At 37.0% G+C, this 14470-nt stretch overlaps 1 protein-coding gene across 3 annotated transcripts in view; it reads right to left on the reverse strand.

Moving 5' to 3' along the window:
- Window positions 1-8126: 8126 nt before the first annotated feature.
- The window catches only part of dip2a (disco-interacting protein 2 homolog A), a 144569-nt gene continuing 138225 nt past the window's right edge, over window positions 8127-14470 (reverse strand). For all 3 annotated transcript variants that reach the window (XM_053496091.1, XM_053496090.1, XM_053496089.1), the window contains one exon: window positions 8127-13862. In XM_053496091.1, coding sequence (XP_053352066.1) covers window positions 13610-13862 — 253 coding nt within the window. In that variant the 3' untranslated portion in view covers window positions 8127-13609. The remainder of the gene's footprint in view (window positions 13863-14470) is intronic.

The following is a 14470-nucleotide window of genomic DNA, read 5'->3' on the forward strand; positions in this document are numbered from 1 at the left end:
GTGGGTTTTTTTTTTTCCAGGCACTCAAGTTTCCATGCAGATTAAATTCAAATTCAAATCAAATTCAAATTCAAATTTTATTTGTCACATACACAGAACGATACACAGTGAAATGCTTACACGACTGCCAGTGACCCTAAAAGTAAAAACTTATTTATAAGAAATAAATAGGAATAAAAAAGAAATACAGGTACAAATAGAGTAAAAATATTTCTGCACAAATAAAAATATTCTGTGCAATAAGAAAATTTTGTGCAGTAGAAAATGCAGAAAAATATGGACATTTTTGTATAAATAAAGAAAAATGTTTGGAGGTTTGCAAATATGCATGAAAGTGACATTATTAAAGTGATTTGTGTGCATGATCCAATAATGAAACATAAATATGAAGTGTGTATGAATGTGTCCATGAGTGTCCAGGATTGTGGATGTTTTTGAAAATGGTATTAGTCCTGTTGTGTTGTGATTGAGAGACCGTATTGCCTGCGGGAAGAAGCTCCTCCTCAGTCTCTCTGTGTCGGCCTTCAGGGAGTCAGGAATCGCTTTTCTGACTGCAACAGAGAGAACAGGCTTCTGTTGGGGTGGCTGAGGTCCTTCACTATCTTCCTGGTCTTGGTCCAGCAGCGCTTGCTGTAGATCGAATGCAGGTCAGGGAGCTCGGTGTGGATGGTGCGCTCAGATGATCGCACCACCCTCTGTAGAGCTCGTCTGTCCTGCATGGTGCTGTTCCTGAACAAGCTCGAGATGTTTCCCGTCAGGATGCTCTCTATGGTGCAGGAGTACAAGTTCCTGAGCACCTTGGAGGGCAGTCTGAAGTCTCTCAAGCGTCTGAGGTGGTAGAGACGCTGTCTGGCCTTTTTCACCACGGCGTTGATGTGACAGGGCCATGTCAGGTCCTGTGTGATGTAAAGACCAAGGTATTTGAAGCTGTTCACTCTCTCCACTGGGCTCCTGTTGATGAGGGGGGTCTGGTAGTTCCTCACCTGCTCTGTACTGAAGTCCACTATCAGTTCCTCTGTCAAAGCAGGAGAGGAACTCCCAGACTGAGCCAATTTACATTTCCAAATTGACAATAGTGTGTGAGTGAGCATGTGAGATGCTTGTATCCTGTGATGGATTGGCACCCGGTCCATGGTGTACCTCCTGTGACCGTGTACTGTACAGGTTTGATGGTTTAGAGAATTAACTCGTGAGAGTGAGAATTACAATAGTCACATAAGTTTGTGTAATTTTTTGGCCAAGAAAACAGTTCAAGGACAGCCTTTGACATATTTCAAAAAGAAGAGAACTGAAGGTATGATCCTCTCAGCAGAGACGCAATGAAAACGAGGGATTCAGTTTAATACAGGAGTTTTAGAAATAACTGACAGCTACAATGATTATAAAAGATGCATTCTTTATCCAATTTGTGTAATTTCATTCTCAATTTAAAGAAGAGGTTTTGTTTTTGCATTAGACTTTGTGGCCTTACCTACAGGAGCAAAATAGTCAAAAATTGATTTTTAAATGCCATAAAAAATGCCTATCCTAAGAGGCTTAGGGCATTAGGAAATCGAGCCTGGCCAGGAATTGTACCATTACACCACCGTGCTGCCCAAGTTGATTTTATTAGGCTAATATTTTGTTAATAAAACCTTTTTGTTTTTTATTAGACATATTTTGCAATAATTTTGATGACGAAGTTCTAATATAATACAGTATTTTTATTAATAGTGCACACTTAAATGTCATAATTAAATCAGTACACATTTTCATAATCAACACAAATAGATAATGGAATGTGACAGCGTATAGCTTATGGAGTATCTCTCGACATTTGGTTAGGCTGAAGTATTGCCTAGATATTTCCGTAGTAAATTTGAATACCAGTCTATAAAAGAGACTGCCTTGGGGGAAGTTAAACTAAACCCAATGTTTCGAAACTTCTTAATAAGGAACAGACAGTTTTTGTGGAAATATGCAAAAGAAATCAGCTGATCAGAAAAAAAAACCACAATGCAAGTGCCATCATGTAAGAACACCCAATTTTTTCCTCCATTGCTTTGTGTATGTGTGTGTGTGTGTCTGTGTGTGTGTGTGTGTGTATCCTTGATGTATTATAATACAAGGACCATTAAGAGATTACTTAAGTTCAGTAGTTACCGGGTGATAATACTGTAAATAAACAGTGAGGAGAAATTACAAGGTACACAATTACAGCATTTGATAGATACCCTTATCCAGAGTGACCCTTGTTTTTATCTTATTACTGTATACTGTATACAGTATATCTGAGCAGTTAAGGGCCCAAGGTCAAGGGCCTTGCTCAAGGGCCCAACACTGGCAACTTAGTGGTACTGAGGAATGAACCTGCCACTTCTTGATCCGTAGTCCCATGCCTTAAACACTGCTGAGCTACCCCTGCCCCAACAGGTACACCAAATAAGACAAAGGGTCCAAAGTTCTCTGCAGAAAAAGGTAAACTTGAGATCGATTGAATGAAAATGAAATAGATGTGAATTCTTTAAAAAAGGAAATTAATTGTCAATTCTCAAAAAAAAAATAAATTCCCTTTGATTCTGGTGTGTTCTGGTAGGCCATAATTAACGATGTGCTTGTTTTACTACAATACTACCATCTTGTGGTCATCAGAGATTATACCCGCTATAGAGTCAATGAGTAAACACGTCTACACACACCTACACTCTTTATAGTTTTGAGAGTTTACCTGTAGGATACCTGACTCCCATTTAATCATGTTAATGGTAGCTCAGTGTTTAGCACCCTGTCCAGTCTTTTGGAAAAGGGTCCATGCCTTCTTGAACCTGTACAGGATAAATGGTATAGACAATGAATGAATGAATGAATAGAAGTTCTCAAGACGTTTTTCCTTGCTATTGTACCTTCCCTGCTTATTATGGACATTAGATTTAAAAAGAAGAGTTTTAAGATGAATGAAAAGAAGAAGAATTATTGCCTGTTGTGTCTGCTGCACCTCAATACTGTACCGGCTGGGCACCGGGGGAGAGAAAAACACTCATACACAAACACACACACACACACATGATGTATAAAGATCTCAGCAAAGAGAGCATATTTAAGCATGCAACCAGGTGCCATTAAAAAAGGCCAGAGACAATGTGGGAAGATTATATTGGCCTACAACTGTAGTGAAGTGTAAGGTACAGGTACGAAATACCCAGAAGGCTTCTGTTCAAGAGGCCTTGATCCTCTCGTTACAGTAAGAGAGAAGGCACCTGCACGACGAATTTGCAAAGTGAGAAATTATACAGGTAGAAGGGACAGGGATAGGAAACAAAGCAATAAGTAAAAATGATAATACTATAAAAAATAATATACCTAATAATATTAACTCCTTTTTATTTTGTTTTATAGTTGTTTACTCATAACCAGAGGTGTCAAGTAACAAAGTACAAATACTTCGTTACCTTACTTAAGTAGAAATTTTGGGTATCTATACTTTACTGGAGTAATTATTTTTCAGCCGACTTTTTACTTCTACTCCTTACATTTTCACACAATTTTCAGTACAATCTGTACTTTCTAATCCTTGCAGTACATTTTAAAAATAGCCTCCTATTTTATTTCAGCTTGTCATTAAAAAAACAAACAAAAAAACATCCGGATGGAGCGAATTTGATTGTGGTTGGATGAGAAGTATAAACACACCATTCCAACACCCTATTGGTTGGTACGCGATCCATAGCACCTGCACATGACGTCACGTCACACTCCACCAGGGACGTTAGAATAAAATAGCATTTTCGGTTGATAAGGTTGTGATAAGTAGACGAAGATGTCCGTGATAGAGACTCAAGATTCGAGCGAAATGTCACAACCAAGCACCAGCGAGGAAGGTAACAGCACCAGGAAGGTAACAGGAATGATATATATATATATATATATATATATATATATATATATATATATATATACATTTTTTTTGATTAATCACTTGGATTAATCATTTATTCTGACAGCACTAAGCTTGGATGTACATTTACATGCCAATAAAGGTTACTGATGACATGCCTCTGAAGTTTCACTTTTTGCACCATTAAAATACTTATAGGCAACTAGTTATCATATCTTCTTCTCCATAAAACATAGGCCTGTATGACCCCTTTAATGCTTTCTCCCCCCTCACGTTGCTTTTACTTTTATACTTTAAAGAAGTATAAATCTTAAAGAAAAACTTTAAAGAAAAAAAATCTGATCCTGATCTCATAATTATGACTTATTATCTCATGAGATAATAAGTCATAATTATGAGATTCTGATATTAATGTCATTGGGTAATTTGGATGATATTATCATTAGTACTGTATGTCAACATTGCACAGGTATCTGCTTTCTGACTGTTCAGGAGGAAAACACATTCTGTCCTTCTCGAAGTGGCTCTCTTCCTTCAGGAGCAGCTAAACCTGCAACGATGCGGGTCTTACGAGGGACAGAACCACGCATAAATAATCTGAACGAGCATGTCCGTTACGTAGTATCATAAGCACTCTCACAACAACTCCTATTTTATTGATCCCCCCTAAAGCCCTGCGTTTGGGCTCGTATACACATCATAACATTTCGTGGTGCGGCTCTCCACACCGTAACAAAACCAATATGGAATGCTTCATAGATACAAAATCATGCATTTAAAATGCATCCAAGCTGGCTTTGTGGTATCTCTGGAGCCATCGTTTCCGTTGTCATGCGCTAAAATGCCCCCTTCCGCAAACTGCCTCCCCTTATCTCATAATTAGGGGATACTAAGTCATAATTATGGGTTAGTAAGTCATAATTATAAGATTAGGATCTCAAGATTATGAGATATTAAGTCATAATTATGACATAATTCCTGATTTTTTAATTTATTTTGTTAAATAAAATTATTTATTATAATGTCGCTTCCGTAGGGTTTTGAAACCAGTACTTTTACACTTTTACTTGAGTAAAAAGCTTGATACTTCAACTTCTAAAGAAGTCTTTTTAAACCCTAGTATCCATACTTTTACTCAGGTAATGAATGTGAATACTTTTGACACCACTGCACATAACTAACGATAATTAAGCAGAAAAGTATGCAAAGTGTGATGCTAGAACAACCCGTACACACAGAGTGCAAAAAATTAAGGAACTTTAATGAAGGGAAAAATATCCAAAAAATTTAGATCCAAAATTTAAAAATAAATTAAGAGCGGATAAACAACATACATCATATTTATCATGTTGGGAAAAGTAAAAGTAAAAAGAAATAACTTTCATTTCCATTTTTCCGGACACAGAGCACAGATGGCCAGTCTTCCCATTTTAAATCTAAGAGACAAAGGGATCAATAGTAAATAAACAAATCCATTACTATCCCTTACTGCACTCTATTTTATACTACATAACCAAAATTCATCAATAAAGGTTGTAACTTTTTGACAACTAATTAATTTTTTAATATACCTATAAGTACTAATCCATAATGTATAGGTATATTATCAAACGTCAATGTTAAAAATCATATAAGTTAATAATCAAATTATGATTTAGAAAGAATAGGATTATTTTATAAAGCAAATATTAATGATCAGTCTTTAAAATAGCAAAAATAAAAATTCATTAAAAAATTATTAGGAAAAATAATTATAATAATTATGCAAAAATAACAATATTTAAAATAATATAATCTAATGCGATCAAGCTTTGACAAAATTAATTCATAAATTAATCATATTGACCCTAACTGTACTTAACTCCAATAATTATTCATTATAATCTGCAGATTATGAAATAATAAAAAGTATATTAAAACTAAAAATTAACAAATAAATGATTTCACTAACTTTAAGGAAAGTTATTGAATAGGAATAGGAAAATAGGAAAATAAGAACAAGATTATTATGCATCTTAAAAAAAGCTTATACATTTCTCTGTTTTTATATTATATATTATATTTCCAAGTCTTCACCAGCAGTGGTCAATAGTCTGGTTAGAAGAAAAAGGGAACCAACCAAACTTTTTTCGAAAAAGGGGAAAAAAGAAAAGAAGATCTTTTGAGGCGTACCCAGACATAAATTAATATGAGATGAGAGGGAAAATTAGGTAAATGAGAGATGCCACATCAATTTGACCTGAACAAAAATAGCTTACATCTAATGAATATTAAGGAACTATTTGACTTAAGGAGGAGCAAACAATGATGTAATGGCTAATTAAGGGTATATAAATCATGTAAAATAGGGGAAGTGAGGGGAGCTTGCAGAATTTTTGTGGGGTGTCTTTTGTCTTTTTACAACTGTACGCCGAATTCCCTTCCTAGCGCAACCCTCCCATTTTATCTGGGCGTGGGACTGGCACTGGATCCAGTACCTGGGTTTTGAGCATTGGGTGGGAACTGAACCCAGGCCTTCCATATGGCAAAAAAAAAAAAAACTGTGCATACAAAAAAACAAAAAAAAACACAATGAAAATAAACCAAATTAATTAGAATTTTACCAAGAATATAAGATGCATAACAGTGTGATTTCACAAGTATTACATTTTGACATTGCAGAGCAAATTGTTTGCTAAACTTGTCTAGAATTGTAACAATATTTAAAAATTGCCATACAATCATATCGGCAGTAGGTATCGTGATAATATTGTAGCCTATCAGATGAACCGTGGTGATTCCCATCCCTACTTCCTAACATCATCATCAAAGCACCAACTCATGGAGCATCATTTGGAAGACCTTCATTCGAGTGCAGTTCCAGAAACTTTGACTCGGTGCTACGTTCGTGTTTCTGAAGCTTAGTAGACTCAAACAACAAGCTAAGGCAATTTCTAGGGTTTTTTGTTTTACTTTATGAATTTAGGCTCCATGAACTACTGTAGCATTATAGTCATTACCTTGCTTCACCCTCATGATCATACTGTCCACCACAAGCCCCTCTAAAAGATCTCTGTGATGACTAAATGACAGTTAGGCATCAAAACTAAGACGTCATCTGATGTTTCTTCACTGTATCCCCTGGATATCTTAAACAACACACCCTGTCCGAGTTGAAATCACTGCAGATGAGTGACATAGTAAAAATCATTTAAGTCGCATTAAAGATTTAGATTGAGACGAAAGTGATTGCTGTGAATTTAAACCTTTGTTATATACACTGTTCTGTTATAGGCTAATAGACGTATATGTCCAATACATGTTTTTACATAAAAAGAAATGATCATTAATCATATTATATAAGATATAAGTTTTATTATTAATACATTAAAAATACTATCATTACAGGCACAGTTTTTTTTTCTTGTACATGGCTTATGATTTAAATTATTTGTTGTAATTGTGTTATAAAAAATAGTCTTATTCTTTTCCCTGCCCAGAAAAAGACTTGTATCTCAAGTTATATATTATTTGTTTATATTGTAGACTAAAACATGAGAAAAAAGAGGCATGTGTGACAGTTATGGCTAATCAATGTATTATAATTATAATATTAATAAAGATAATAAAAATAAATAAACAAAAAAAAGCAATAAATTAGTCGCAGCACAGTGGTTTAGTGGTTAGCACTGTCTCCTTGCACGTCCATGCTCTAGGTTCGATTCCCGCCTCAGGTCTGTCCTCATGGACTTTGCTTCCCAGTGCTTGGTGGGTTTCCTCCAACAGTCGAAAGACATGCAGAGGTGGGTAGAGTACTCAAGTAAGAGTAGCTGTACTTCAATATAATATTACTCAAGTAGAAGTAAAAAGTAGTCATCCAAAATATTACGCAAGTAAGAGTAAAAAAGTATTCGGTGAAAAGATACTTCAGTACAGAGTTACTACTACTTATAGAAGTACATTTTTTCCAAAAAGTTACTTAAGTGAATGTAATGGAGTAAATGTAACTCGTTACTACCCATGAGCTTGACCCTCTGCAGATTAGGCTAATTAGCGTTTCCATATTGCCCGTAGTGTATAAATGAGTGTATGTGTGCCCTGCAATAGATCCCTATCCTGAAAGATTTACAAGTAGGCTTGTACTGTATACTGCACTACCTTACATATTCATGACACATGGCATATTTAAGCTTATCATTTTAGGCTTGACCAAGTCTTAATTCTCTTGTGTGAATACTTTAATCGCCAGTGAAGACAAATGTATCCGAGTCGATTAAAAGCAAGTTATTTATTAAGAAAAATCATGTTAACATAGGACAAAAAGCCACATCAGCTGATTGCTCAGAACATTCTTTAACTGGTTTAACGCTGAGAAAACCACATGTGCTTTGTATTCCTGGAAGCAAAACCAGTCCCTGCATCCTCCCAGAGTGTTGTAACAGAAAAGAACAGCGTACATATTGATTCCTGTTGCTGATGCTTGGTGAAGAAAAGATGAACATTTGGTTAGCTCTGAAGCTTCTTCTGTTTCTATTATGTTCTAAGATCTCAGTAATAACTTACACAAATTCTGTACATAATTACAGCAGGCTTTACACCTGACATAGCTCACAAACAAAATTATAATAATTATAATAATTATAATAATAATAATAACAATACAGAATGCAGCCATGGAAATAAGCGTCTTCTTTACAATGCTGGCGTTCTCATTATACAGCGAATAATGAATTTGAAAAATACAAGCGGCTATTCTTACACTCAAAAACGAAGCCCTTTACACCTGCAATCGCCTTTTTTCCTGAAATTACTCCGTCCGTTCGTTCTGATGTCCTGGGAGAAGTTCGAAAGTTAGCTTTTGTATATCAGTAAAGCACAGTACGTAAGTCACTTTGGAAAAAGCCACCCCGATACATTCATTTTCAAGTGTGATACATGCTAGCCATGAGGGTTCGTGAAGCTCCAGAAGCAAGATTAAGACAATAATACATTTGCTATTTAAATACAAAAAAGTGAGCTACACACACAATACAAGTCTGAAATTATGATGATAAGGAATAGACGATGATAAGATTAATCGTATCTTAAATAAGGTTCACACTGCACCCTGATAGGAATGACGAACTGAAAAATAAATCAAAACAAAATCAGAACAGCATTTGAAACGTGTCCACAGGTGACGGGAAATATTTAAGGCTCGTTGCGATGGCGAATGAGGAACTCATAACCTTAAGGTTAATTTCTGATGCATAATTTACAGCCGTATATGAATGTGAAACACGATAACAAACCATCGATGCAACAGCAAATCAAAAAACATTGCAATCAAGTGTAAAACGCAAAAACGAATTCTGAAAGCTCAGCACTGACTGTACAATCCCGCATTGAGCATCACATGCTCTTTGCTGATGGGCTACGGTGCATGTACGTCTTACAGACGCTGAAAAACTAAAAGACGGTCAAAGGGAATATGATGGTTAATAATTCAACTATTACCTTTTACTTTAACTTAAACCAAAACATTAAATCAAAGCCATTCCTATATTATTTTAGTTCCTATATTCTGTCAAAACTGTGTGTTGGGTGTATCATATTGTTTAATGAGAGTTTTGTAAGAAACAATGTTTCTCCTAAGCTCATGGTTGTAGATAAGTAAGGTTAAGTACTGCATGCTCGTGAAACATGAAAGCACTTTCTGCAACAACAAAAAAACACACCTGATAACGTTGTCATCTTAAACAACACTTTGTGCCCTTAATAATTGCTTCTAAGTTGTTCCCAAATGCCTCTTCACCATTTGTGTTTCAATCTTTCATTTACTGCTAGTTAACATGAGCGTGAGCTTGCGCTGACAGGTTCATGGCTCACGTCCCAGCTTTTTTCACAGCTAATGCGAAAGGAAAGGAACTCTCAATCAAATCCCCCACTAATCCCTTAATCAAGGACACTACTTGCTGTAATTATACACCCTACATAGCGCCCTAGCTTTGCTTTTTACGTTGTTCCGCGATTGAACTCCGGAACAGTTTGTTAGCTGAGGCTCTTCCAAAGTGGAGACATAAAAAGAAATGTCTAAGATTTACAGGATTGTCCACCACCTACAGTATAGGGTTTATTCTCTGCATCTTTTGTCTACATACTGAACATCAAGAATGTATAACTACTTTCATCTCTAATTTAGCCATCCTTCTTTTCTAGCGTATTAGCTCAGGAAGAGCAAAAACCTCAAATCTTTAAGGCCTGGTTATAAAAAGCAGTTTTGTTTCCTGAGAGGTTACAGCGTGCCATGATTATATACCGATGGTAAGAACCTCAAACTTTGGTGACTGTCTCCAAATCTACAATAAAAATGGAAAAGAAAGCAGTCAGGTCTTTTCTTGCTCATTCAGTCCAGGAGAAAGAAATCAGCACAATGATTGAGAAACTTATATACAGTATTATGAGGTGAATAGAGAACCCAGGAGCTCCAGAGAGCTCTTGAAGGAAGAAGATTAGTATAAAAAAAAAAAGTGCCACCCATAGTCGTGCCAGTGCACAGCTTATGGTAAGTTTCGTTGTATGTTGCAAAGAGTCTGAATGCATCAGACAAAAACAGAATTTTACTTCTCATACGTTTAAATTAATTCAAAAATCCAAACCGAGATTTTGAGCAGGGGTTGTTCAGTGGTTAAGGCATTGATCAAAAAGGTTCCAGGTTTAAACCCACCACCACCAAGTTGCCATTGTTGGATCCTTGAGCAAGTCCCTTAATCCTCAACTGCTCGGATATATGGTGAGATTTAAAAATTAAAAAAGCAAGTCACTCTGTATAATGCCGGCTGCCAAATGCTGTAAATAGGCAGTGCTCATTTTTAATCTGTATAGAAAATAAATCGTATCCAGACACCATTATATCCTGTATGGAAAGTGTAATCTGCGTCTCATTACACCCCGATCCTTACTAGACTTAACCCACAGCTGTTGCGTTTTCTGGTTTGTTAATGTGTTTTGCATTCATGGACCAACATAATCATCAACATAAGCTTAATTCTAGTAATAATATATTCAGTTAGTTACAGTTTTTCTCAATCGCACCACACACAGAACTGTGTCTTTATAGTTGGGGGGGGGGGGCTTATTCCATATAAACCTCCTGAAAACATCAACTGTTAAATATTTCACACTGAATACAAGCCTAAAGCTATAAAATTCATTGACAAAAAGAAAGAAGAAAAAAAGTCAAAGTGCTAATTTCCTACAACAGGTTTAAGGGCAGCTTCACATTTTCAACTTCACATAGTGTTTCTTTGTTAATCGGCCCGAAAGTTCCATCAGAGTTTTGTATGTTCAAAAACCTTAAGTTTACAAATGTACCTAGGTTTGTACCTAGCGATGATGTCCGCGGTTAAATTTGCGCTTGTTGATTTCCAGAAGCTGTGGTTAAAATGATCTAACTGAGGTAACACAACCTCACAGGTTTCCTTCCTGCGTGAATAACAAGCTAGCCACTAGGGCTAACACGCTCTAGTGATTCACGATATTCCGCATAAAAGTTGTCAGCACCAGAAAAATAGCTGCCCTTCGTTCAAAATAATGGAGAAACATACCTGATATCCTAGATGATTTTCTTTTTTTTTCTGTAGCCTAATTAGTGTTGAGGTATTGTAGAGCAGTGACCGTGTGTGTGCAAGCGAAAGAGAAAAACTGCAATCCTGAGCATCAAACCTACACAATAACAGTGACACACACCAAGATAACAGATCATCTTTCGTCATATTGCACTTTCATTTTCTCTTCCATCATATTAAAGATTTAAAGCGTGTGGAGGTGATGGAATATGATGAAACCATCTTGCTTTGATTCATCAGAGAGCTGAAGTGCAGTGTGTTCGCACGCCTCCTCTTGAAAGTCTCCTTCTGCCCAAACAAACACCATTCTCTCTGAGAGTTTGGGGAAAAACTGCCGATCTAAAGTAGGATTGAATATAAGGATCAGCATTGATGTTTGGGCTGCGATGTGTTCTTCTTGTTTCCTACAAACTTCAAAAACAACCCCCTAAGCCAACATTCTGTTCATTACAAAAATCGAACCTAGTCAGTCAGCCAAGACGTGTTTGGTGTCTGAAGTCTGAATCTTTAGTTAGTTTTTCCACCAGAGCTACGAGGCTAATGTGACAGATGAGTAATAGAGAGTCGATCTCACCCAAAAGCATTTCCAGACATATCTGCCTCAAACCACAACCAGTTCTTGGGAGAGATATTTTATGACTAGTGTGAAACCATTAACGTGTTTAAGCACTATAGCACGACATCTCACTGGCATAAATGTAAAACCCATATGACGGTCTCTGATTAAAAAAAAAAAAGTTGCGCTTTTATACAATTCGTACAATTATTAATAAAATAAAACTGTTAAACATTTAAACGGTGAAAACGTTTTAAAGAAGTTTGTGAATGATGAGGTGGCTCGGAGCCCACTAGTCATTCGTGTGAACATTCAAGCGAGTGGAGCGTCTGATTCTGATCATTAAAAAAACAATGACGGATAACTTGGAGGAGACGCACATGTCTATGGGAACTGAACACGAGCACCTCCTGCACATTACAGGAACTCTGCTGGGAATGATTGCCAAATCTCCCATACAGTCCTGATCTCACTCCAAGCCATTTCCACTAGTTTGGGCCATTAAAGGAGTTCCTGGGAGGCTAGGGTTTTAGACATGAATCAAGCAGTCTGATCATGGGAAAACTTTCTCTAAGGTATCCAAGCACTAGTGAAACACTGGGATAAATGGATAAGCGGATTGTATAGAGAAATAAGGGGAGTTTTTACTTCCATTGTTTTGTTATTCTGCACAATCAAAAGTACAGGTTTGATTTGAAGACTTCTTCTACATTAGTATACAGTTGAGAAAGTAAGTAGACTAGGCTATGATGTTTGTACGATTAGGTGTATTAAATTTGTTTGAGATCACAAGTTGCGGAGCAAAAAAAAAAAAATTTATTCTGTTAAAGCCTTAAGCAGTGCTTTTTGTTTCCACCAAAGTAAAAATATATCTACTTTAAACCATTTGTTAACTGAGACAATAAAATTTATCAAAACACGATGACTATTTGATGTACCTTGAAAACGATGTAGGCCTCGAACCCTCTATATACTGTACGATTATAGCAGTAGAACGGTATAAAACTCTATTCATTCTACAGACCTTAACATTATGGGTGGTGGCCACCTTGGGCGAATAAAAACGTTCCTAAGTGTGGTTGAGTGTCGTTCCATCCCTGTAAGACCCCGCTCCACGAAATGTAAAGAAGCACTGTAATAATATATGATATATCTAATAAATATCTACTTTTTAAACAAGGTTATGTAGCCAGTCGATGTCACATGATAATTTGTGGGAGGTAGATAGTTTTGGGTGAGATAGACTTCCATTATGGTTAAACCTAATTGGCTTTACAGATTCAGTGCAAAAACAGAAAAAACACACCTTCAAAAACTACATGTAACCTGAAAGGAAAATCGTATATATTTAAATATTCCTTTAACCTGATATCTGAAACGGTATGCAGTCAGTCAGTTATGAAATGGGGAGACACTGTTTCGTATCAGAGGCATTGTAACAGTCTTCCTTCGAGGAAAACACCCATACACACAAACGCACATACACACACGCTCACATACACTGCATAGTTCCATCGTGTTCGTTCATCATGAAGATGTGCAGAAGGAGACACCGTCTCAATCCCAGTCTCACGTTCTGTTTTTTTCCTGGTTTCACATGTTATAGGCCACGTAAATGGGGTCCAGCTGATCGGCGAGGAAGCCGTCCCGCAGGTGCATGCGCTGTTTCTCCCCGCGAGAGTTGATGGGAATGACACCGGGGTCGACCACCACCACCACGCCCACGATTAGGTAATGCTCCTCCAGAACCACGTTGGTGACGAGGGGGACGAGATCCAGAGCCTCCTGCTCCGAGCCTTCCAGCTCCACCACAACCACCAGCAGGTTAGTCCACGTGAACACGGCACTGCAGAGCACGAAGACTGGATTAAAGAAGCTTACGTACATCCCAGAATAGAAGGGAAAAAAACAAATGACTATCTGCACACGCTGGCCATGGAGTCGAGATGGAATCAGGAAATTACACTACAGGTTTGTGTTTTAACTTCTTGTGAGATTTTGTGGTTGCACAAAACTGTCTCTAGTTATACGAGTTATATTCTCAATCTGAATATTTAAACAAAACCCAGGTATTCATTTAACAAGACATTATATGACGTCATTAATCTAATTTAGAATATAATAGAAAGCTTAGTGGTTAGCACTGTCGCCTTGCACCTCCAGAATCCGGGTTCGATTCCCACCTCTGTGTGCATGGAGTTTGCATGCCAAAGTCCAAAGACATGCAGATTAGGCTAATTGGTTTTCCCAAATTGCCCGTAGTGTGTAAGTGTGTGTGTGTGTGCCCTGTGATGGATTGATATCTTGTTCGGGGTGTACGCCGCCTCGTGCCCTAAGTCTCCTGGGATTAGCTTCAGGCCCCTCGCGACCCTTTATACAGTATAAAGCGGTATAGACGATGAGTAAGTAAGTGACAAAATATAATTGTATACAGTACTATTACATGAGTACTTA

The sequence above is a fragment of the Clarias gariepinus genome, chromosome 5 (assembly GCF_024256425.1).
Source record: "Clarias gariepinus isolate MV-2021 ecotype Netherlands chromosome 5, CGAR_prim_01v2, whole genome shotgun sequence".
Taxonomy (NCBI): Eukaryota; Metazoa; Chordata; class Actinopteri; order Siluriformes; family Clariidae; genus Clarias; species Clarias gariepinus.